The following is a 23,167-nucleotide window of genomic DNA, read 5'->3' as shown; positions in this document are numbered from 1 at the left end:
ATACTCGTTTCACAGTATTGATTCTTTGAGTCCAGTGATACGGTGCGTCTCTCCATCTGTCTGTCGTCTTTGATTTCTTTCATCAGTGTCTTACAGTTTTCTGCATACAGATCTTTTGTCTCCTTAGGTAGGTTTATTCCTTGGAATTCTATTCTTTTTGTTTCAGTGGTGAATGGGATTGTTTCCTTAATTTCTCTTTCTGATTTTTTTTTGTTGTTAGTGTATAGGAATGCAAGGGATTTCTCTCTTAATTTTGTATCCTGCAACTTTGCTGTAAATTCATTGATTAGCTCTAGTTATTTTCTGGTGGCTCCTTTAGGGTTTTATATGTGTAGAATCGTATCATCTGCAAACAGTGAGAGTTTTGCTTTCTCTTTTGCAATCTGGATTCATTTAATTTCTTTTTCTTCTCTGATTGCTGTGGCTAAAACTTCTGAAGCTATATTGAATAGTAGTGGTAAGAGTGAGCACCCTTGTCTTGTTCCTGATCTTAGAGGAAATAGTTTCAGTTTTTCACCATTAAGAAAAATGTTTGCTCGGAGTTTGTCATATATGGCCTTTATTATGTTGAGGTAGGTTCCCGCTATGCCCATTTTCTGGTGTCTTTCCTTCAATTCTGAATGGTAACTTCACCAGATAGAGTATTCTTGGTTGGAAGTTTATTCTTTTTCTTTTTGTTGCTCTGCTTGGGTGAGTTCTACTGCCTTTTCTTAAAGTTGACAGATTCTTTCTTCTGCTTCATTGAATTTGTTGTTGATGTTCCTCAAGTGTATTTTTCAGCGCAATAATTCTTCAGCTCCGTGACTTCTGCTGCTTTCCTGGTAGTTCAGCTGGTAAAGAATCCACCAGTGCAGGAGACCGCAGTTCGATTCCTGGGTCGGGAAGATCCCCTGGAGAAGGGATAGGCTATCCACTTCAGTATTCTTGGGCTTCCCCTGTGGCTCAGCTGGTAAAGAATCCGCCTGCAATGCAGGAGACCTGGGTTTGATCCCTGGGTTGGGAAGATTCCCTGGTGAGGGGAAAGGGTATCCACGCTGGTATTCTGGCCTAGAGAAATATACGGACTGTATATTTTCTTATATTTTCCACTTTCTGTTGAAGTTTTCACTCTTTTCATCCATTTGTCTTCCCAGTTCACTGGGCATCTTGATGACTGTTAATTTGAACTCTTTATTAGGTAAATTACTTATCTCTGTTTCCTTAAGAATTTTTTGTGAGGTTTTTATCTTAACTCACTTGGAGCATATTCATCTGTGTCTTCATTTCACTTGATTCTCTGTGTTGGTTTCTATACAGTAGAAGAAACAGCCACTTCTCCCAGTCTTGAAGGAGTGGCCTCATGTAGGAGGTGAAACTTTTCATTCATCCCTGCCACAGCTTTTGTTTGTCTTTCACACTTCTGTGTTTGCACAAGTGGCAAATGGCTCCCATTTGTTGAGGTTGTGCTGAGAATAGTGTTCCAAAGAGGAGGATTTCAGCACCTAGATTCAATCTGACTGGAAGCTAGACCCTTAGGCAGCAAACTTATAAGTATGCAAATATATTCAGTTCTGGGGGGCCACAAAGGTAAGCCCTTTTGGCCCCCAGAGCCAGGAGATCTGTCCTCTGGGCAGCAGTTGCAAAAATCAGGATACACCCTCCAGATGAGTGTATAAGCTTCTTTTGGGGAAGATATTGATTGGTAAGCTGGAGTAAGGCAGAGAAAAAGAGCTCTAAGCTGATGTCTACAGCTTACATTATTTTTTGTTTTGTTTTGTTTCTTGGCTGCACTGCAAGGCATGTAGGATTTTAGTTCCCCAACCAAAGATTAAACCTGTGCCTCCTGCATTGGAAGCATGAGGTCTTAACCACTGGACAACCAGCGAAGACCCCAGCCTGCATTCTTGAGAGCTGCTTCATAGGCTACTAAATGTGTTGCAGACTTGAGGCTTTCCACTCAAAAGTTCCAGGACTGCAGTGTGGTCTCCTTCATAGAAAGACTGAGGAGTGTGCCTTGGTCTGCTGTCTGTTCAGTCACCTGAGGATGGTAGTCTGCCACGAATCATCCTTCCCCAATGGCCGCAGTCCCATGAGACCCAGAACACAAGCCCCTCTGGTCATGAGGGCCAGGTGACCAAGGGGCATTCCATGGATGTCAGCTGCAGAAGCTATATGAGACATGTGTAAAGCTCCCCTCCAGAGACACTGGTGCTTTGTAGCCTGGCAGAGGATGAGTGCTAAGATAGTGTCTACAACCTCCCTACCACCAACCCCAACTTTGGAAAGGATTACAGTCAGTCCCTTGATATGTATTGTTTGCTTAGAAGCCTGCCTCCAGGCCAGTTAGGATGGTTAGCTAATAGGCCTCCTTCATAGAAAGACCTCAAAGATCTGTTGCCTCTTGCTGTGTCCCATGGGTGGCAACTGTTTAAGAACTCTTTCTCCATTGGTTACATTCCTGGGGGACCCACAAGTAAGTTTAAGCCTCTGATTACCAGAGCCAAGTGATGTAGAAGTGTTCCCTGGCAGCAGTCATAAAATTCATGGTGCCAGACAGGGTTCTGAGCTCTTTGGGCGACACCTGTTACTACAGTTCCATGTGAACAGGAACGCAAGCTCCTCTGACCCCCAGAGCCAGACAGTCAAGAGTTATCTCCTGGATGGCAGCTGCAAAAGTTGGGGTACCAGATGCATATAAAGGCTGTCTTCTGGGAGATAGATACTGGTTCTCTGGAGCATGGTAAAGGAGAGAGCAAAGATGGTGCCTACCAGTTTCCTTCCCTGGAGAGTGTTGCACCAGGCTCCTTAATGTGTGTGTTAACTTGCCTCTCAGGCTTAGGGTTGGTTTGTTTGTTCGTTTAAATTTACTTTTGGCTGTACCACATGGTTTGTGGGATCTTAGTTCCCTGACCAGAGATTGAGCCTCTGGACCCTTTGCAGTAAGACCTCGGTTTTAACCATGGTACTGCTGGGGAAATCCCTGGGCTGAAGTTTTAATGTAAACAAGTGAGCCTCCTTTACTGTAAGTGTGGAAATTGGCTGCTTCTGAGCTGAGCATTGGGGTGGGTGAGTTTCTGAGTGTGACTCTTTAAGAGGTGTTTCTCTGATTGTCTCCAGCTTGTGGGTTGTGGGCCGTGAGCTCAGTTGGTTTTCAAAATTAGGTGTTTTGGGGGTTCAACTCTCAAGTGTGTGTCTTAAAAGTTGCAGTGCCAGATATGGAGTTTGAACCCTTTGTTCTCAGAGAGAAGCTCTGAGTGTTGAGTTCCCTCTCAGTTATGGGTTGCCATGGTGGGTGTGGAATTTATGACAAGATTGTGAGCCATCCTTTCCTACTGCTGTGATATAGTTTTCTTCCTGTGTACCTGATGTGTTGTCATCCTGCCAACCTTTAGTTGTTTTTTTTTTTTTAAGAGAAAATTGTTCCATATGTAGCTGTAGACTCATTGTGTCTATGGCAGGAGATATAGGAGGTTAAATAATATGCTGCTGAATAACCAATGAGTCAAAGAAGAAGTCAGAAAATACCTTAAGAAAAATGGAAATGTAATATACCAGAATTTATGGGATGCAGCAAAAGCAGCTCTAAGAGGGAAATTCACAGCAACAAATGCCTACCTCAAGAAACAAGAAAAAATCTCAAGAAACAGCATAACTCTGCACCTCTAGGATCTAGAAGAACAAATGAAGCCCAAGGTTAGTAGTCAGAAAGAAGGAAATAATAAAAATTAAAACAGAAACAAATGAACTAGACATTAAAAAGACAAGAGAAAATACTGATAACTAAGAGCTAATTCTTTGAAAAGATTAAAAAAAAAAATCCTCCAAACCTGACAAACCTTTAGCTAGACTCAACAAGAAAAGAGAGAGAGGACTTTATTATATAACATCAGAAATGAAAAGAAGATATGTGACAGTGATACCACAGAAATACAAAGGATCTTAAGAGACTACTACGGGACTCCTCTGGTGGTCCAGTGGTTAAGACTCTGCCTACCATTGCAGCGGATACAGGCTTGATCCCTGGTTCAGAAGAGTCCACGTGCTGCAGGGCAGCTAAGCCCATGCACTGCAACAACTGCAGCCTGCGTGCCCAGAGCCTGAGAGAGACCCCTGCAGTGAGAAGGCCACGTGCTGCAGCTGATGAGCAGCCCCCACGTGCTGCAACTAGAGAAGGCCCATGCACAGCAGTGAAGGTGCAGTGCAGCCAAAATAAGTAAATAAATAACTTGAAAAATACTGAAAAAAAGGAGACTACTGTGAATAATTATATGCCAGCAAATTGGACAACTTAGAAGAAATGAATAAATTCCTGGAGACGTATAACCTAAGGCTGAGTTGAATCTGTGTGTGTGTGCTCAGTCATGTTGGACTCTGCGACCCCGTGGACTATAGCCCACCAGGCTTTCCTCCATGGAATTTTCCAGGCAAGAATACTGGAGTGGATTGCTATTTCCTCCTACAGGGGATCTTCCCAACCTAGGGGTTGAGCCTGCGTCTCTTGTGTCTCCTGGTTTGGCAGGCAGATTCTTTACCAAGCCCTGCGCCACCTGGGAAGCATAAGGCTGAATCATAATGAAATAGAAAATCTGAGCAAACTGATTACTAGCGAGGAGACTGAATCAGTAATCAGAAACTCCAACAAACAAAAGTCCAGGACCAAAAAAAAAAAAAGTCCAGGACCAGATGGCTTCCCTGGTAAATTCTACCACACATTCAAAGAAGAATTAAAAGTAGTCCTTCTCAAACTCTCCCCCCAAATAGAACAGGGCAGAATTCTTCCAAACACATTTTATGAGGCCAGCATTATCCTGATACCAAAACCAAGTAATGTGCCACACACAAAAAATTACAGGCCAATATCCCTGATGACCACAGATGAAAAACCCTCAACAAGTTCTTAGCAAACTAAATTCACCAATACATTAAAAGGATCATAGAGGAGTGGTGGGGAGCGGCGGCAGCGGCAGGCCGAGGGGACGCACGAGCAGTGGCGGCGACTGCCGCTGCGCCGCCAAACGGGAGGAGCCTCCCGAGCAGCGCGGCCTGACCTTCGGCCTGTACCTGGCCTGTACCTGCTCTTTGACCTGGAGCAGTTGCAGTGCCTCAAGGAGAGCCGTGAGGGCAGTGGCCGCGGTGTCTTTAGGCCATGGAGGAGCTGACTGACCGCTCCAAGTTTGTTGAAAGTGATGCAGATGAAGAGCTTATGTTTAATATTCCATGTACAGGCAATGTCAAGCTCAAGGGCATCATTATAATGGGAGAAGATGATGACTCACACCCTTCTGAGATAAGACTGTGCAGGAACATTCCACAGATGTCCTTTGATGATAGAGACAGGGAGCCAGATCAGACCTTTAGTCTGAACCGGGATCTTACAGGGGTATTGGAGTATGCTACAAAAATTTCTCATTTTTCAAATACCTGTCATCTCTTAATTCATATTTCAAAAAACTTTGTAGCTGATACCACAAAGGTCTTTTATATTGGCCTGAGAGGAGAATGGACTGAGCTTTGCTCACATGAGGTCACCATCTGCAGTTATGAAGCATGAGCCAATCCAGCTGACCACAGGGTCCATCAGGTAACCCCACAGACACAATTTATTTCCTAAAGTCTGGCTAAGACTCCCACAGAGGCATTGTGTCATTGAAGAAGTATGACATCCTGTTGGGAAGGACAGAGAGATGGGGCTCCAAAGAGAGTTGGCTGCCACAGCCTCTGCCAAGCTTTGTCTTTGGGGCTTGCTGCAGAAACCTGGCCTATGGAAGATACCACACCCCCAGGAAGGGTTTTGTGGGTGCCAGGGAACAGTCGTGGTTCTCTAGGGCCCTGCAGAAACTGGGTCTTGGGCTGGTCAGTATCTGGCAGCCATGGATAATGCCTGCCTTCCCAGTTTATGTGGCCATGGGATCCCAAGTGTCTTGTTGCTTTGTGGCAGGATTATTTTATGACTTGTTTTTTAAAATGGAAACTATTCCTGGGCTGCGGTAAACTTTTTGAAGCCTCAGCATTGTGTTTGTATTAACCATCAGGGGAGTCTGTAACCAGAAATACTTGTCCCTGCTTGCTCCTTCTCCCTGTCATCTTTCAACATACTTGTCAAGTTGCCCAGCTTGGAGTTGTCTGTCATGTACCAGTGTCCCATGTTACAGCTTGAAGAGCAGGAATCTCCTGATGTTGCTTAATAGCTTGAGAGGGTCCTTTTTCCCTGTTGCCCAGGTAAGTGGTCTGAGGAGAGCATGGCATTGTTTCTGTGTTTGTGGGTATCCTGGTTGGGGTAAGACGGGACTTTGATATACTTCCCTTTGGGATATCCTTAATGTTTATCAGCTTCTAACTAGTGTTGTAAGCCCAGTGGCAGAATTTGGAGATCTCGGTTCTTCTGTTCATGGCTTTTTATTCACTGTGACTAATAAGCTTCCTAATAAATCCTTGCCAGACTTTTAAAAAGAAAAAAAAGGTCATAGACCATGATTAAGTGGGATTTATTCTAAAAATGTATTCAACACTTTCCAATTCCAAAAATGGTGCAACACATGCAAGCCAGTTAATGCAATTCACCACATTAACAAAATGAAAGATTAAAAAAAATCATATGATCATCTCAGTATGGACGTACAGAAAAAGCATTTGACAAAATTCAGTATTCATTTATGATAAAAACTTTCAGTATCCATTTTTGATAAAAGGCAAGCATTGAGTGAACATACCTGAACATCATAAAAGCCATATATGTCAAGTCCACAGCTAGCATCATACTCAATGGTGAAAAGCTAAAAACTTTTCTTATAAGGTCAGGAACAAAGATGATGATATACATATACTCTAACCACTTATATTCAAAATGATATTAGAAGTTCTAGCTGCAGAAATTAGACAAGAAAAAAGAAATAAAAGGTATCCAAATTGGAAAGGAAGAAGTAAAACTCTATTTACAGATAACATGATAAGGAAACCCTAAAGACCCCCCAAAAAACTATTAAAAATAAATGAATTCAGTAAAGTTGCAGGATACAAAATCAATACACAAAAACTTGTTTATACTAATAATGAACTATCAGATAATCAAGTAACCCATTTACAGATTCATCAGAAAGAATAAAATATCTCAAATTTAACCAAGGAGATGAAAGACTTGTATATTAAAAACTACAAGACATTAGTGAAAGAAATTGAAGAAGATAGAAATAAATGCAAAGATGTTTTGTGTTCATAGACTGGAAGAATTAATACTGTTAAATGACCATACCACTCAAAGAAGTCACAGATTCAGTGCAGTCCCTATCGTAATTTCAGTGGCAGGGCTGCTTTGGTGGCTCACTGGCAAATAATCCACCTTCCAGTGCAGGAGACACGGATTCGATCCCTCACCTGGGAAGATCCCACGTGCTGTGTAGTGACTAAGCCTGTGCGCCACAAGTATTGAGCCTGTGCTCTGGAGCCTGGGAGCTGCAACTGCTGAGCCCACGTGTCCCAGGGCCTGTGCTTCACAACAAGGGAAGCCGCCGTGATGAGAAGCCTGCACACCACAACTGGAGAGTAGCCCACGTACAGCAAAAGCCCATGCAGCACCAAAGACCCAGCCCAGCCATAAATAAATAAAATTAAAAAGAGTTTTTCAGTGGCGTTTTCTCACAGAAATGGAACACTTTTAAAAGTTGTATGGACCCTCCAAACTCCAATAACCAAAGCAATCTTGAGAAAGAAGAGCAAAGCTAAAGGCATCATGCTACCTGATTACAAAGCTGTGGTAATCAGAACAGTATGATATTGGTATAAAAATGGACACATAGATCAATGGAACAGAATAGAGAGCCCAGAAATAAACCCACAAATATTTTGTCAACATTGGGGAAAAGATAGTCTCTATTGGACAGCCATATGCAAAAGAATGAAATTGGATCCTATCTTACACCATACTCCAAAATTAAGTGGGTTAAAGACTTGAATGTATGACCTGAAACCATAAAACTCCTAGAAGAAAGCAGGCAGTAAGCTCCTTGACCTAGGTCTTGGCAATAATGTTTTTTAATCTGACACCAAAAGCAGTAACAAAAATTAACAAGTAGGGCTTTATTAAACTAAAAAACTTCTGCATAGGAAATCAGCTATGTAATGAAAAGGCAAGCTACTGAATGGGAGAAAACAACTGTAGGTAATATATTTGATAAAGGGTTAATGTCTAAAGTATACAACAAACTCATATAACTAAGTAGTAAAGAGATCCCAATCAAATTAAAAACTGAGAAGATCTGAATAGCTATTTTTCCAAGGAAGACATGCCAGTGACCAACAGGTACGTGAAAAGATACTCAGTATCATAAATCATCAGAGAAATGCAAATCCAGACCACAGCACTTGTTAGGGTGGCAGGGATTTGCAGAAAAGGGAAACCTTGTGGACTTTTGGTGGGAATGTAACTTGGTGGAGCCACCGTGGAAAACAGTATGGAGGTTTCTCAAAAACTTAAAAATGAGCTACCATGTCAGCTAGCAATTCTACTTTTGAAGAAAACAAAAGCACTGCTTTGAAAAGATATATACACACTCTTATCCATTGCTGCATTACAGTAGCCAGGATATGGGAACAACCTCAGTGTCCGTCAGTGGATGAATAGGTAAAGAGATTGTGATATATATAAATATATAAACACACACACAGAGGTATTCATCAGCTGTAAAAAAGAATGAAGTTTTGCTATTTGTGACAAGGACGAACCTGGAGGGTAGTGTGATAAGTGAAATAAGTCAGACAAAGAAAGACTAATACATCTGATTTCTCTTGTATGTGGAATCTAAAAAACAAAACAAAAATAAAACTAGGCTCATAGATACAGAGAACAGATTGATAGTTGCAGGAGGCTGCAACCTCTTGGGTTGAGGGGTGGGAAAAATGGACAAATTGGTTTTTTTTGTTTGTTTTACCGTTTTTTAGTTTAAATACATTGAATCAAACTTTCAAAAAAAAGTCCACTCAACATTTTTCTTAGTTCTCATAGTCTGTATATAGGTTCTTTATTCAGCTCCTTTTTAAAAACTCTCCTTGTGATTTGTTTGTTGAAGAAAGTGGGCTTTGGTGTCACAGACTTAAGTACAGCTCGGATTTTGTTGAGCACATCCCCTTCGTGTTGTTTAACAGGTGTCCCTGTCTCTGTCTTTTCTGTATTGACTCAAGATTGATTCAGGTTTGTTTTTGGCAGAAAGACTACTTCATAGATAGTGGGTGGTGTCTTTTTACATCAGGAGGCATATAAATCCACCTTTATGCATTAATTTCTTAGGGATTACAAAATGATGTTATTTGTCTTGATTTTTCAACAAAGTTGAGTAATTCTTCAGATCATGTCAGGGATCTGCTGTGTCTTTAAATCTGTTTTAGGACTGAGATGACTTACAGTAGCGAATCAGTAGTCACTGGCCACCGTAAAAAGGAATGAAATTTTGCTGTTTGCAACAATGTGGATGAACTTCAGTTAAATTATTATCTTTAGTGAAATAAGTGAGACTGAGAAAGACAAATATTGTACAACATATGTTGAATCTAAACTGGAAAACAAGCTAGTGAATATAGAAAACTGATGGTTACCAGCGGGAAGAGGGGAAGGCGGGGGCAAAACAGGGGTAGGAGGTTAAGTACAAGCTACTATGTATAAAATCAGTAAGCTGCAAGGGCATATTGTGAAACAGGGAATATAGCCAACATTTTATAATAACTATAAATGGAATGTAACCTTTAAAAATTGTGACTCATTATGTTGTACACCTGAAACTTACATAATGTTGTATATTATATATATATGATGAGAAAGTCCCTAAAAAAATAAGTGTTTATTGGTCAGTAAGGATAAGATATCTTGGGCATTATAATATGTTTATTATTTGACTTAATGTGAGTTACTGACTTTTCACTCTTCTTAGCATTCAGTACACTACAAGCTCTTTGTGGTATTTTATGTAATAGCACTCTCTGTTAACAAGTATGTCCAGAATGTTCCCACTTGTTATCCTTAAATAGTTTCCATCAAAATGGAGCTGATGTGGTTCAGAAAATAGATGTGGAGAAGATTCTAAGTGTCTGTTGCTTTACAGGCTTTTTTCATCTCACAGCATTTTACCCCAATCACATATCCACACAAGTGCTTCTCTTGAAATATCTCGAAAATGGGAGAAGAAGAATAAAATTGTTTATCCTCCACAACTGCCTGGAGAGCCTCGGAGACCAGCTGTAAGTTTGTGGGTATAATTGATCTCTTCATTTTGATAAAGCACTCTTACTCTTGTGTAGCTAGCAATGATTTAGTATTCCATATTAAGAAAAAAATTATAGCAGAAAATATTCTAGGTTTATTTTTTTGATAGTTAAAAAGATTGTTTTTGTTTCTTATTTATTTGCTTCTTATTTATTTTGTTTCTTTATTTATTTGCTTATCCAGAAGCGCTCCTGGATGGGCTTCCCTGGTGGCTCAAATGGTAAAGAATCTGCCTGCAATGCAGGAGAACTGGGGGTTGAATCCTTGGGTCAGGGAAGATCCCCTGGAGAAGGGAATGGCAACCCACTCTCCAGTATTCTTGCCTGGAGAATTCCATGGAGAGAGGAGCTTGGTGGGCTACAGACCAGTGGGTTGCAAAGAGTTGGACAAGAGTGAGCGACTTTCACTTTTTTCACTATAAATACCTTGCTTATTAACCGTTTGCTCACCTAGCCACATAGTTTACACACTGTGTCATTATTTGCAGTGTTCCTTAGAATTTTCAGTCTGCTAGCTGCAAACATTTAGAAAGTTAGTATTACCTCTTGTTTAAAAGAGGGCCAGATAATACTTACCATTCTATCTCATTCTATTCTTCAGCATTTGGAATATGTAGTTAAATAATAGTAGATGGGGCAATGAATAAATCCTATAGCAGTAACTTAAAATGAATGTCACCAGTTTAGACCACTCCTTTATTTTTAAGAGTGTCTTCCTAATTTAGCTAGTACAAATGTCCAAACAATGTAGGCTCCTGTAGATAATATCTTACATGTGACTTCATCCTGGTAAAGAAAGTAAGTCAGAAATTAAAGGCTTTTAAAAATATATATACATATAAAATAGTCATACCTTGTTAAATTGAGCTTGACTTTTTGTGTTTCTGAAGAAAGCTAAGTTAAATAAATTAGTAGTGAAACTCTATCAAAACTGTTTGAACAGTCACTTCTATAAGAGGCATGTTTTTAATATGTGGATTAATTGACATACTGATCATATGTCATTCTTATGAGTCATTAATGTGGATCCTCTATTAGGTGACATTTTTTGTTGCTGTTTGTGTCATTATATGCATTTAAAAATAAACTTCTTTACAAGTTACTAATTTAGACATTTCATAATTTAGACTTTTACTTTATTTGAATAGCTGTTTTGGACATTATATTCTAATGTAACTTTACCTAATTCTACTGTGTAGGGTAATTAATAGCCATGATGTTTAACCAGGCCTTCTGACCTCCAAATTTGCTACTTTATCTATTTGCCATGATAGGTTTATTTACTGAGACTTTATCTGGTTTACCTTTAGAAAGTGCCCTTATACAATGCACCTGCCTCAAGTAAACATTGAGCTTTTTAGTTTTAGAAGATGATGGTTGAATAACTTTCATGTTTTCTGGTAAACATTTGATTCCTTTTTTCCCAGTGTTTTGCCAGGATTACAGTGTCTTTTTTTTTTTTTTTTTAATATTTGAAGATGATTATATACAATTCAGGTTTAACAATATCTCACCATGGGAAACCAAGAGTTGAAAGGTTTCTATATAAAAGATTTTGTTGAGTATTAATTTTGCAGATTAATATTATCAGTCATGACAGTTCTTTCCTCTCCTGTGCTCCCCAGGACACATTATTGCTGAAAATGTAATTAGACTGTTGCTACACTTTTCAGCCTGTCAGCTTCTGCTGCAACAGAATTGAAATCTGCTACATATTGAAAGATGGCCACTTGAGACTAACTGGTGTTTCTAAGTCATTTGTAAACTTCTAGCAGGTCTCAGAATGTTGAAAAGTTCTGCGGTTTCTCTGCTGTTACTTGCCTTGAATTGCCTCGAAAACGTTTTTCTGATTTTTAAGTGGCGGTGTGGTGTAGTAGTAGAAAGAGTGTGGGTTTTAGAGTCATGAGGAGAACTTTAAAGATAGACCTGCCAGACATTGTATTAAGCCCTTCACATACTTCCCTGGGTGGCACTAGCTTTGTCTCTTACAAGCTTTGCTATCTTGGACAAGTCACTTGATTTCTCTGATTTTCATTTTGTAAAAGATTTATAAAATATTTTCTCTCCCAACTCATAGAGTTAGATCATATGAAATAAAGGGCTTGAAAATGCTTTATGAACTATAAATTGTGTAATGGATGATTGATTAAAAAATTCAGTGGGATAAAGCTACCTTCTATAAATCAGTTCAGTTCAGTCACTCAGTCGTGTCCGACTCTTTGCAACCCCATGAATTGCAGCATGCCAGGCCTCCCTGTCTATCACCAACTCCTGGAGTTCACTCAGACTCGCTTCCATCGAGTCAGTGATGCCATCCAGCCATCTCATCCTCTGTCGTCCCCTTCTTCTCCTGCCCCCAATCCCTCTCAGCATCAAAGTCTTTTCCAATGAGTCAACTCTTTGCATGAGGTGGCCAAAGTATTGGAGTTTCAGCTTCAGCATCATTCCTTCCAAAGAAATCCCAGGGCTGATCTCCTTTAGGATGGACTGGTTGGATCTCCTTGTAGTCCAAGGGACTCAAGAGTCTTCTCCAACACCACAATTCAAAAGCATCAGTTCTTCGGCGCTCAGCTTTCTTCACAGTCCAGCTCTCACATCCATACATGACTACTGGAAAAAGCATAGCCTTGACTAGATGGACCTTAGTTGGCAAAGTAATGTTTCTGCTTTTTAATATGCTATCTAGGTTGGCCATATCTTTTCTTCCAGGGAGTAAGCGTCTTTTAATTTCATGGCTGCATTCACCATCTGCAGTGATTTTGGAGCCCCCCAAAATAAAAACCTAATATTTACTAAGATCTTACCATGTGCTAGTTACTGTATAGTACTTAGTTCACATAGGTTAGTTTATTTAATCCTTATTGTAGTTTTAGGTGTTAGGTACTATTGTCTTCATTTTAAAGAAGAGACTTAGCCAGAAACCGGTGAAGGGCCTCGGGCTCTGTAGTTGGTAAATGGTAGAGTGGGGGATTCAGACCCTGGTAGTTTGATTCTAGAAACTATGCTCTTCACCAGACACCTGCAGTATTGGTTTTCTTACAAAAGTAGCTGTTTCATCCGTTTTTCCATTGTTTTCCTCACTAACAAGAAACTTTTTTTCTTTTTGTATGCTTTGTTCTTTTAGCCAGCTAAATGTTTTTAAAATACTTTCATTTAAGTCTTTTACTATTCACCTGTATAGAAGCATTGCAAATATTGTCACAAACTAGCCATTTTGCTTCTCCCTTAGTAATCTTTATAACATAGTGAGACTTTGGAAAAATATAGCTTTAAATAGGGAAAAAACAGTCTCCATGTTCTTGATAATGTTTTTATTTCTTATGGCAGTATTTCATTAGGCATTAGAAAGTAAAAAACTTTATTAATAGTGTGTTACTGTCATTTTTGGAGAAGGCAATGGCACCCTACTCCAGTACTCTTGCCTGGAAAATCCCATGGACGGAGGAGCCTGGTAGGCTGCAGTCGATGGGGTCACTAAGAGTCAAGACACGACTGAGCGACTTCACTTTCACTTTTCACTCTTGCACGTTGGAGAAGGAAATGGCAACCCACTCCAGTGTTCTTGCCTGGAGAATCCCAGGGACGGCAGAGCCTGGTGGGCTGCCATCTATGGGGTCGCACAGAGTCAGACACGACTGAAGTGACTTAGTGGCAACTGTCATTTTGATAGGCTTGTTTAATTTTTTTTTTTTCCTGTTTGTAAGGAAATCTACCATTGTCGAAGACAAATAAAGTACAGCAAAGACAAGATGTGGTATTTGGCAAAATTGGTAAGCTAAAGTGACTATTACCATATAATACTTTGGGAAAGAAGGTTCAAATTTTATCCTATTATTTGAAAAAAACCAAAAACCGAAAAAAAACTTGCCTTGTTTTCTTCAAAAAGTGAGGAATATAATTACATTTTCAGACATTTGGTAGGTAATCCAAAAATGATAGCTCAGAAATTAGTGATTTTTGTTCAGTTTTTACCTCCTGAGAATCTCAATCATGTTAGATTCATAGATATTTAGAACAAAGGCATCGAGAACCTGGCTACAGTTAGAGAATCTAGGAAGCAGACTTACATATCTGTAAAAGCTGATTCAACCTGTTTCAAAACTGTTGCCTTTTAAGTTTTTTACCCAGAAAATAAAATTTATATAGGAGAGAAAGCAAAAGCAGCAAATACATGTATAATAATACATTTATTCTGTAGGAGAAAGATGCCTTTTATGCCTGCTAGTGTCCTTGCCAACCTATAATCTTTCTTTGTCATGTCTGCTCTCTTTTATTGTTAAAACTATTAAAATCCAGGTTAGTGGTTGAAATTTTTAAGTTTGATTTTAACTTAAAGAGAGTGATGGTGTACCTTCTCAAATGTGTATTTTTCTCCTTTGCATTTATTAGCTATTTTTATTTTTAATGAAAAAATTTTCCCTAATTTTACTGAGATGTAATTAACATGTAACTTGTTAGCTACTTTTAGAAGTTATTTGGATTATGTAAGGCTTTTACTTTTCACTGAAGTGGCAATACTGACTTTGTAAACCAATTTATTTATTTTCTCTTTGTCTGTTATCCTTTAATTTAGATACGAGGAATGTCAATTGACCAGGCTCTGGCTCAATTGGAATTCAGTGACAAAAAAGGAGCCCAGATAATTAAAGAGGTAAACTAAGATTGGTGGGGAAAGAGCACATAGTTGGCTTGCAGATGTTAGTAAGCTTTGCCTAAATCCGGAATTAGCTCATTTAAGTGCAGAGTTTATATTATACAGATTCAGGGTACTCAGTTTTATTAATGTTCTTATACGTTAGGGATGTTCTATGCTTTAAGTATTCTTTTTCCTGAGATGCTTTTATTTGTACCACAAAGTCATTTATATACATCTTATTTTAAATTATTGGGTCTTGATACATTATTTTAGAATTTTTGTCAATTCCACAACTGAGACCTTGGGATTTTATAACTGAGTGGAAAAAGCACTGGACTGGAACTCTGGTGACTTGGTCTAATCTCTTCTCTGACAATTTCTGTTGTGACTATGGGCAAGGCACTTGTCTGGTTCCATTTTTCTTATTTGTAAGAAAGACCTCTCTAGCTCTAAATGTAGCTGATTCACTTGGTGCAAATATACTGTTGGTATTTATGGTGACTCATTCTAGGCACATAAGTGTTTTGTTTCAGAAAACTGAGTTGAGGACAGCTGGGGAAATCAGCATTACTTCAGTTAATTTTCACATTAAGTCAGATCTTTTAATTTAGTAGTTGAATAGCTGAGATTGTTGGATTCAGACTTCTAAGAGGCTCTCTTGTAATGCCTCTTATTTATTTCCATTCAGAATGCAATTACTAAGGATCTGTTGTGTACCCAGCTTTGTACTACATTCTTCCTCTTTAAAGGACAAAAAGATCTGCTTTCTGTTATTTCTGACAACTATTGTCCTCTTTTAAGAAATGTGTTCTGGAGAAAGTTAATTCAAAATATTTATGGAGTATAAATTTAATAATTCTTTTTTTGTTTGTTTTGTTTTTATTTTTTGGCTGTGCCATCTGGCATGTGGGAATCTTAGTTCCCTGACCAGGGGTAGAACCCGAGTCCCCTGCATTGAAAGCTTGGGGTCTTAACTACTGGACCACCAGGGAAATCCCTAAACTTAATAACTCTTAAAGGAAATTTTCAAGTATGATTTTCTGTATTTGTCTGATGTTGTTAATGGTTATTTTGCATCCTAAGTTTAAGAATTTTCAGTAAGATTTAGCTGTTGAGCTTCTTGAACTTTTTGACAGAGTCTGTGACTCAAAGACATACTGCTCATTACCAGGGTTTCTGCTGCTAGTACTGTTATCTCCTCCTTTACAGCTTACACATTCCGTTTAAAACTTAGCAGTATTGACTGTGTTCTTTGCATTCGCAATTCTTATCTGAGGAAGGAAACTCACTGTATCCATTCTCCTTAGTACTGTTATCATTTGATATTCTCTTTTTAAAATTGACTATAATAGAAAAGTGTGTGATTAGCAGTCATGTAGAGATAACAACAAGAAATGAGAATTTTAATTCTGTTTTAGTTCAAGGTCAGTCATACGAATGCCTTTCTTTTCCTTGTTTAAGGTTCTCTTAGAAGCACAAGATATGGCAGTAAGAGACCACAATGTGGAATTCAGATCCAATTTATATATAGGTAAGATCTCTAATATACTTAGCTTTGGAAAGTATCTTCCAGAAGTGATGCCGAGTTTTTTACCTAATAACAGTCTTTGATAGCTAAATACTTTGGACCATGTTTACCATTGGAAATTGCTGGTAATAGCTTATTTTTCAGTCTCCAGCATGTGAACATTAAGTCTGTTGTAATGGTCCTAACTGCTTTATTTTTATTTGTTCTCTAATGAGACTGAGATCATGAAATCTATTGCTGAGTTATTAAATAATGGATATCAAGATGATACGTAGAGTGGTCCTTTACTCATAATAAGAATGTAGCTGATTTTTTAAAAATGAATTCTTTGTCAACCCGAAAGAGATATATAAAGGATCACAGTGGACTTAGAAAGTCTTTATAGATAATGTGCCATGCCAGGTGCCTCATCCATAGAGGTATCCTGTAAGTTAGCCCTCCTAGTACCAGAATGGAAAATCATCTGTTGAATTACAAAAGCCAGGGGACCTTCGAAGACTTAGTGACCCAGATGTGTTGGTTCTTCTTTGTTCTTAACATCCTAAAGCATTAGCTCTGGTTTTGTAGGCTTGTCTCACATCTATTTAATGTAAGTGAAAATGTTTTGGAAGGCATGGTGTACTGTACAAATGTAAAGGATATTTTGGTAGCATACCTTCATACTGATCTTTTTTTAGAAAGAGATCAGTGTTTATTACAAAGCTCTTCCCCACCCCACCCCAATAAAATGGAGCATAGGTTGGAGTTAATGCAGCAGTTACTCCTGACTTCAGCAGTTTTGTCACCAAACAGAGATGTTGATGTCAAAGCAAAATTTTCTCCATCTACCAAACCTGCATATTAGAAGGACTATTTTACTAAAGATATTTCAAATTCAAGATATGGGAACCGCTGCTCTCCACACAGAGGGGAAAAGGCTGAATCATTATAGTGGAAGTTAGCTGCTGTACCTTATAGTTTTTCAGCAATTAGCATTTTAAAAGATCATCTAAATTCCACTTTTTCACATAACCTCTGCCCTACTGGAGATGTTTATTCTGGTTAATATCTTACCTCACCTCACCTGAAATTGACGCTGGCAGCTACAGCTACTTCTGAAATTTAAATGAGTTATGATTTTCAATTGAAACATCTTATTTTAAAGCTGAGTCTTGTAAAATTAATTATATTCTGATACATGCATAGAGTTAGAGGGGAATCAAAATGGCAACTAGAAGATGCAGGCCACAGTAGTTAATCATAAGCATTTTCTTCTGGGAGAAGCATGAATAAGTAATGCTGGAAGGACCCAAAACACTGGAAGAGATGAAATGGATGAAGGGCAAGACCGTTTGCTTAAAACCTCTTGGTGACCTTTCCTGCTCCATGACTGAATATCAAATGACATTTAATTAATTTTATTCAATTTCATAAGAATATTGGCTTCTTAGCTGATCGGCAGCATTTCATAATGTAATTCAGATGCAAGTGAAATGGAATTTGTGTTTAAATCCGTTTCAGTAGTTAGTATATATAGCGAGAGGGTGAAGAGCTTAATCCTGTCTTCCCGAATGAAGGAGCAAAGTCCAATATTACCTTTAAGCAGAAATCAACTTAACTGTGAATGGTCCTTTAATGTACTGGTCTTCTTATGCACGTTTCTGCTGAGAAACCTCTGCCCCTCCTGTACCTTCTTTTCATCTAGTTCTGGGTCAAAATCTCTTTTCTTAAGTAGGGCTAGTAAGTCTGGATTTGTCTTATGATTTTAAAAACTCATTTGCAAAGTGTTTTGTTGGCTAATTTTGTTATGAAGGAAAAGGAGATGAGTACCCCCAGGAAGATGAAGTATCTGACCACAATACATCAGGCAGTTTATCCCTGTATTTGCTAAACTTCCCTGATATGAATTGTCTGAGGCTCTAGAGTCGGACACAGCTGAGTGACTTTCACTTTCTCTTATTAAAAACACAGATTCCCAGGCCTCACCACAGACTGAAACCCCAAGGGAGAGGCTTGGGTAAAGTCTATTGATTCTTACCCATAAAATGTGGGAAACTGATTGATCTTATAGTCTTTGAGAAGACCTAGATATTTCATTCCATAGACTTCTTTTAGAGTTTGAAAGCCTAGTTACTTGTTGACTGCAGGTTTGGCTCAGCAAAAGCTCTTTCAGTCCCCTGAAATAAGTAAGTCCAGACATTATAGGAGATGTACTTTTTTTGTAGCATATGTTTTCATTATGTGGTAATTCCTTCAAATGCTTGTCATCAGTCTAAAGCTCATACCTGGTGTTGCATGATCATAGGCTTTGAAAGTTCATTTCCTTTTCAAACTTGTAATGATGACTGATGACACAGTGATAGGCCTTAACAAGTGGACATGGACTAATAAAATGCCACTGCTCTGTGATTCATAGCATCTTAAAGTGGTTCACTTCAGGGAAAGTGACTTTGTATATCAGTCTTCTGGGCTAAGACTCATGAAGGGGAAAGTGGGGAGGGTTTCTGAAGTTAATGTTAAGATTCGCATTAACCTAAATACAAGTAATCAGAAATATTGAGAGTATTTTCAATACATGGTACCTGCTGGGCAATATCTTTGAAGGTCTTTTCTTCTTTTGAGATATCTTACTGTTTTTTCTTTCATTCAAAAAATATTTGAGTGCCTGCTTCCCTGTTGGCTCAGTCTCTGTGGTTCTGCCTGCGTTTCCGGATACCTGGGCTTGATCCCCGGGTTGGGAAGATCCTCTGAAGAAGGAAATGGCAACCTACTCCAGTATTCTTGCTTGGAGAATTCCATGAACAGAGGAGCCTGGTGGGCTACAGTCCATGGGGTCACAAAACCCCATGGACCAAAACCATACATATTAGTACTGTGTGTACTTGGGAAACAATGAAATTTAGTTTAGAATTTGAGCAGATTTAGCAGAGATGTCTGTTCATGGGAAATAGATGGGGAAACAATGGAAACAGTGACAGACTTTATATTTTTGGGCTCCTAAATCACTGCAGATGGTGACTGCAGCCATGAAATTCAAAGATGCTTGCTCCTTGGAAGAAAAGCTATGACCAACCTAGACAGCATATTAAAAAAACAGAGACATTACTTTGCCGACAAAGGCCCATCTAGTCAAAGCTATGGTTTTTCCCATAGTCTTGTATCGATGTGAGAGTTGAACCATAAAGAAAGCTGAGTGCTGAAGAATTGATGCTTTTGAACTGTGGTGTTGGAGAAGACTCTTGAGAGTCCCTTGGACTGCAAAGAGATCCAACCAGTCCATCCTACAGGAAATCAATCCTGGGTGATCATTGGAAGGTCTGATGCTGAAGCTGAAACTCCAGTACTTTGGCCACCTGAAGCGAAGAACTGACTCATTGGTAAAGACCCTGATGCTGGGAAAAATTGAAGGCAGGGGATGACAGAGGATGAGATGGTTGGATGGGATCACCAACTCAGTGGACATGAGTTCGAGCAAGCTCCAGGATTTGGTGATGGGCAGGGAAGCCTGGCTTCAAACCAACAAATAGAAATTCCAAGTTTCATTTAGAACAAATTGCTATTAAAGTGGGCATCTACATACTGTTTCTGGAGAAGGAAATGGCAACCCACTCCAGTGTTCTTGCCTGGAGAATCCCAGGGACGGGGGAGCCTGGTAGGCTGCCGTCTTTGGGGTCACACAGAGTCGGACACGACTGAAGCGACTTAGCAGCAGCAGCAGCTACATACTGTTTCATTTTAATTGACGTAGTTCTGTACTAAAGTAGTTTGAAACTTAACATACATAATTAGTGGAGGAGAAACTGGAAGAGGGGAGACCCTAAACCAATTTGAAATCTATACTGTAAGCCCTGATTTCGTTCAGATCTGAGTGGTTGTGTTGTGTATTCCCATTCCAGGGTGTGGTGTTTGAGAAGAATTAATGGTTTTGTTTTGACATTAAAACGTGATGGCATTATATGCATGAAGGTTAGGCAAATGTTATTTTATGGCCTAAAGAGGAAACCATAGCTGGCATTTCGTAGGTTCTGAGTGTTTGCTCTTAGGTATTTTGGGAGAAATGGAAAGAAAATGGTAGTTAGCATAGACGCTGATAGCACTGCTCATTGTGTTTCGATAGGTTATGTAGTGTTGCACAGTTAGCTGATTTCGATGCTTCTTTCCCTGGAGTGTAGTAGTCCTTATTCTCAGAGCATTTGGAGATTGATGCTCAAATTGGATAGAGTAGGAGTTTTGGATAAAATTAGCCATCATGTTTGTAAAATCTTTTCAGAAGTTTCTACACTCTTCCCAGTGTCACTGGTTTTATTTTTAGGATTCCTCCTGACAAGTGGATTCAGAGCACCTGGAAATACTTTATATTATGAAGTGATTTGTGTAATACTGGTTTTTGTTTGGAGAAACTAAAAAAAATTTTTTACTGAAGTATAATTGACATGCAACATTATGTTAGTTTCAGGTGTACAGCTGGATGATTCAGTATTGCAAAGTGATCACCATAACAAATCTGGTTAGCATCTGTCACCATACATTGTTACAGGGTTTTTTTTTTTCCTTGTGATGAGATCTTGTAATATCTCTTCTCAACTTTCAGATATGCAATATGGATATTATTGACTACAGTCACCATGCTGTACATTACATCCCCATGGCTTATTTATTTTATAACTGAAAGTTTGTACCTTTTGACTCACTTCATCCATTTTGCCCACCTGCCCCCTACCGCTGTCTTTGGAAATTCTTAAATTCATTTCTTTAGTGCCCAGTAGATGAATTTGATAAATAGGGAGTTAACTCTCACCTTATTTCATTGAAACCCTAGGCAGTTTTCTTAGTCACTTTCATCCTTAGCTTTCTCTTTGGCAAAGCTAGGATGGTTCTGCTGAAATCACTTCATGAGAGGTTTGTGGTCAGAGGGTTGTGGAGCACGTACTTTAACATGGTCTCTGTAATATAAGGTTCTGTCACAGTAAGAATAAAAGTGGTGAGTATGAAAGTGAATTAATTTGCTCCTTATGCTATAGATTTTGCCTTTTTAATGGGCTTATTAAACTAACTAAAAATGTAAGACTAAATTCAGAAGGTAGTTACTATGATTTACCGTGGGTGAACAGGTGAATAGATTACTTCTTATTACTATTTAAAAGATTTCTTCCCATTTTGCAAGGTCAAACCTTGAGATGTAGAATTGGGACAGGGAGATGAGGGGGTAGATGTGATGCAGGAGCTCCTAAACCTGACTGTGAATCAGAGTTGCCTGGATTGGGGGATGTTGTTTGCTCAGGATATGATTTCCAAGGCCCACTCCAAATGTAAGCTAGAATATCAGCATCAGCATTTTAAATGTGTTCCCTAGGTTTGCTTGATGTAGTAGCCTGAGGATAGCATTTGGGAACCATTGGTTCCAGAGGCTTCTCATACAGTTAAAATAAAATCAGAGTGTTCTTCCCACAACCTCCAGGGCTCTGTGTAATCTTGTCTTCATCTCTGATCTCTTCCCCTTATTTGTATCACTCTGCGCCTTGCCTACTGTGCTTTTGCAGGTTCTGGTCCTGAAACAAGCCAAGGATGTTCTTACCTTTGGGGCTTTGCGCGTGTTCTTTCCTCAGCCTGGAACACGTTGCCCTTAGGTATTTGCATGAGTGATTCATTCTGGTCTTGGATCAAATGTGTCTTCCTCAAGGATCCCTCTTGACACCACCCAGTCTGGAGTTGCCCCCACAACACCCTCTCAGTCTCTCTCACATCACTGTTTTTGTTTTATTCATAGTGCTTGTCACTAACTAAAATGATGGTGTTCGTTTTCTGTCATTCTCCTCTAGAGTGTCCACTGTACGGAGCCAGGGCCCTTGCTGGTCTTGTTCACTCTTACTTCTCCAGGACCTGAAATGGAGCCTGATCTGTGAGGAAGAACTCAGGAGATGCTTGTCTTTAGATAAGCTGCTGTAGCCAGCCAACGAGCTCATGTAATCTTAGAATCTAGCTGAGGAGAAGACAGAAATTGCTCAGCCAGTCAAGCTGTAATCTTGCAAATACAGTTATGGTTGTTTTGTGTAATTCTCTTTTTCTTCCCTGTCTAGCTGAGTCCACCTCAGGGCGAGGCCAATACCTGAAACGCATCCGATACCACGGCAGAGGTCGCTTTGGGATTATGGAGAAGGTTTTTTGCCATTATTTTGTGAAGTTGGTGGAAGGCCCTCCCCCTCCACCTGAGGCACCAAAGACAGCAGTCAACCACGCCAAAGAGTATATCCAGGAGCTTCGCAACCGGACCATCATTCATGCTCTGTGATGGGACTTTTCAGACTCCATGGTGTATATATTTTACCATTTATTTCTTAAAACCAACAAAAATTAAAGACAAATGCTTTCTATGAATTGTTATTGAATTATTGAAATATGAAGTACCACTGCTGGTTTTATACAAATATTTATAAATCTCTGTCCATTTCTTGAGGGCCTCTGGTTATATTTTATGTATTTGCAACTAGGAAGGGGAAATCAGCTTTAAATATAGTGACAGACTGTATAATTCAGAAGGCTTTTTTGAGTACCGTTTGAAAGGAATGTTAGCTTTGTAGCTAGTGCCCTGCAGGTGGTAGTTTTGATACCAGACTTGAGTAGAAAGTTGTAGGATAAGAAAGCTTGTCCTTATTATTTCACTTGATTTTCCTCTTGAGACTAAGGGAGGTGGTGGAGGGGAGCATGCCTGCATGTTGTTTCAGTGCAGTATTTTAGAGCGTTCTGTGGTTCAGTTTTTCCTTTCACTTTTGGCATTGACTAGTGGGTGAAGGTTTATA

General features: G+C 39.3%; 1 protein-coding gene across 3 annotated transcripts in view; it reads left to right on the top strand.

Annotated features, from left to right (window-relative positions):
* Positions 1-22,745, top strand: part of MRPL22 (mitochondrial ribosomal protein L22) — a 40,217-nt gene extending 17,472 nt beyond the window's left edge. Inside the window, exons 3-7 of one of the 3 annotated variants that reach the window (XM_040241455.1) lie at positions 10,068-10,203; positions 13,932-13,997; positions 14,801-14,878; positions 16,325-16,394; positions 22,448-22,745. In XM_040241455.1, the coding sequence (XP_040097389.1) occupies positions 10,068-10,203; positions 13,932-13,997; positions 14,801-14,878; positions 16,325-16,394; positions 22,448-22,659 (562 nt within the window). In that variant the 3' untranslated portion in view covers positions 22,660-22,745. The remainder of the gene's footprint in view (positions 1-10,067; positions 10,204-13,931; positions 13,998-14,800; positions 14,879-16,324; positions 16,395-22,447) is intronic. The other 2 variants (XM_040241456.1, XM_040241454.1) reach the window with 2 other exon arrangements.
* Positions 22,746-23,167: the final 422 nt, after the last annotated feature.

Source organism: Oryx dammah, unplaced genomic scaffold (genome assembly GCF_014754425.2).
Source record: "Oryx dammah isolate SB20612 unplaced genomic scaffold, SCBI_Odam_1.1 HiC_scaffold_5, whole genome shotgun sequence".
Lineage (NCBI taxonomy): Eukaryota > Metazoa > Chordata > Mammalia > Artiodactyla > Bovidae > Oryx > Oryx dammah.
This window is presented reverse-complemented; position numbering and strand designations above follow the sequence as displayed.